Raw genomic sequence first — 2,532 nt, 5'->3', positions numbered from 1 at the left:
GGGGGAAGGCGCACCGAGGCTGGAGCCCCGCGGCCGGCCTTTCGGGAGGCTCCGTCCTGCCCCCGCGCCCGGCCCTAGCCCGCACTGGGCAGCCAGGCGCGCTCCCGTCCGCCTCCCTTTCAGAGCATTCGGGCGGGGCCCCCTCGGCCGCCGCTTCCGACAGTGATTGCGGCAGAGACGACCCGGGTCCATTCTGAGCTGCATCCTTTTCCACGCCCCCGCACCTCCACAGAGATGCAGGGCGCAGCCGCATTCTCTGACCTCCCGCCCCATTCCCGGGGGGTTACAGTCGACTCCACCTGCAAACACTGCGGAGGAAACTAAAGGCCAGTGGATGACCATTTGCATCTCATTTGAATATTGTCCTAGGAAGCCGGCGCCTTCCCAGGCCTGCTCCAGCCGTCAGTCACCTCGGTGTCCTTTCCACGGCCCGCGCCCTCACTGGCTGGGGTTCGCCATCACTGTCTTCTAGATCTGCATCTGCGGTTGCCAGGTAGGCGGATGTGAGAGGCCCGGCCCGCCCGATTCTCTAGAGGCCACCCCGTCGCCGCCGGCACCATGCTGTCCCCTCAGAGGGCTTTGCTCTGCAACCTCAACCACATCCACCTCCAGCACGTCTCTCTGGGCCTGCACTTGTCCCGCCGTCCTGAGCTCCGAGAGGGGCCCTTGAGCACATCCCCTCCCCCAGGGGATACCGGCGGCAAGGAGAGACGCGGCCCCTGCAGCGGGACCCTGGTGGACGCCAATTCCAACAGCCCAGCCGTGCCCTGCCGATGCTGCCAGGAGCACGGGCCGGGCCTAGAGACCCGGCAGGGCCCAGAGACCCGGCAGGGCCCAGCTCAGGAGGACGAGGGGGCTGCCTCCCCCTCGGACCCGGGCTGCTCGTCCTCTCTCAGCTCCTGCTCCGATTTGAGCCCTGATGAGTCCCCCATCTCAGTCTACTCGCGGGACTTCCCTGGCGACGAAGATGTCCATCCGCAGCGCGGCATCATCCCCCCGGAGCAGGGCGCCCCACTGGCTCCCGGGGACCCTGGCGCCTGCTCTCCCGACAGCTTCTGCTGCTCTCCCGATTCCTGTTCCGGAGCTTCCTCGCCGCCGGGCCCCGGCCTGGACTCTAACTGCAACGCCCTGACCACCTGCCAGGACCTCCCTTCCTCCGGGCTGGAGGAAGAGGACGAGGGCGGGGAGCTGGAGGCCCCCACCTCCGAGCTCCCAGAGGCGGATGACGGCAAGATCGACGCCGAAAAAACCGAACCCAGTTGGAAAATCAACCCCATTTGGAAAATTGACACAGAGAGCACTGAAGCTGGCTGGAAAATCACTGAGAACAATAACTCTGGCTGGAAAATCAACGGGAATACCAACTCTGGGAGGAAAACCGAACCTGGAATATTCGACTCCGGTTGGAAAACCAACACGGGGATAACCGAGTCTGGCCTGAAAACAGATGCAGGGAAAAGTGATGGGGGATGGAGAAGTGACGTCAGCGAGGAGCCGGTGCCCCACCGGACAATCACGTCCTTCCACGAGCTGGCCCAGAAGCGCAAGCGGGGCCCCGGGCTGCCCCTCGTGCCGCAGGCCAAGAAAGACCGCAGCGACTGGCTCATCGTGTTCTCGCCCGACACCGAGCAGCCCCCCACCGGGTCTCTGGGCAGCTCCGCGGCGCCTGCCCGGGAAGTCACCACCTTCAAGGAACTTCGCACGCGTAGCCGGGCCCCACCCCCGCCCGTCCCGCTCCGAGACCCACCAGCTGGCTGGGCCTTGGTCCCGCCCCGGCCCCCACCGCCACCCGTCCCGCCGCGGAGAAAGAAGAACCGACCTGGGCTGCAGCCCATAGAGGAGGGGCAGCCGGAGGAGGGCAGGGCGGCCAGCCCCGCGGCCGGCCAGGGGGCCTCCGCCGCGGAGGAGCGGGAGGAAGCCGGCGCGCAGGCCGGTCTCGAGGGTAAGGGGCAGCAGGAGGAGGCGGGAGGAGGGCTGGGCCTCGGCCTCGCCCACGCCTCCAAAGCCTACAGCGCGGCCCGTCTCCCCTCCACTCTGTGTCGCCCGTCCGCCTCGACCCCTTCTACCGGGGAGCGCTCCGGGAAAGGGAAACCGGGTGGGTCGTTGGGCGACGGGACTAACTCTTTGCTCCCTCTTTCTCCCGCCCCTCCTTGCCTGGCTGCCGGTCCCGCTGCCCTCCTGCCCCTCCGCACCTGCCCGGCCAACCCTGCCTGCAGCCCGTCCCCTCCTGCTCCCTCGGCCCCTGGTTTTCCGGTTCTCGGCCGACGGGCGCCCCCTGTTGGAGGGTGGGAGCGCGGGCGCAGCTGGGTCTCTGCTCCTGGCGCCTCTGGCCAGCTGGCCCGGCGCCGGGCTGCGGCTGCTGGGGGCGCCGAGTCCCCCAGAGGAGCAGCTGCTGCCTGTCCGCCTGTCCCCAGTGGGAGCCTATTCGCCTCCGGCGCGAGGGGCTCTCCCCTGCCTGGCCAGCCCCGAGCTGGCACTGCTGCTGTCCCCGCTCTTTCCCAGAAGTAGCACCTTCCCTGCCGCGGCTCCCCC

General features: G+C 68.4%; 2 protein-coding genes across 2 annotated transcripts in view; both read left to right on the top strand.

Moving 5' to 3' along the window:
• FDPS (farnesyl diphosphate synthase) overlaps nucleotides 1–260 on the top strand; it is a 9,177-nt gene extending 8,917 nt beyond the window's left edge. Inside the window, exon 10 of the mRNA XM_039849813.1 lies at nucleotides 233–260. Coding sequence (XP_039705747.1) covers nucleotides 233–260 — 28 coding nt within the window. The remainder of the gene's footprint in view (nucleotides 1–232) is intronic.
• The window catches only part of RUSC1 (RUN and SH3 domain containing 1), an 8,493-nt gene continuing 5,980 nt past the window's right edge, over nucleotides 20–2,532 (top strand). Inside the window, exons 1-2 of the mRNA XM_039849812.1 lie at nucleotides 20–1,942; nucleotides 2,217–2,524. Coding sequence (XP_039705746.1) covers nucleotides 559–1,942; nucleotides 2,217–2,524 — 1,692 coding nt within the window. The 5' untranslated portion in view covers nucleotides 20–558. The remainder of the gene's footprint in view (nucleotides 1,943–2,216; nucleotides 2,525–2,532) is intronic.

The sequence above is a fragment of the Pteropus medius genome, unplaced genomic scaffold (assembly GCF_902729225.1).
Source record: "Pteropus medius unplaced genomic scaffold, Ma_sr-lr_union100, whole genome shotgun sequence".
In the NCBI taxonomy this organism is placed as follows: domain Eukaryota; kingdom Metazoa; phylum Chordata; class Mammalia; order Chiroptera; family Pteropodidae; genus Pteropus; species Pteropus medius.
This window is presented reverse-complemented; position numbering and strand designations above follow the sequence as displayed.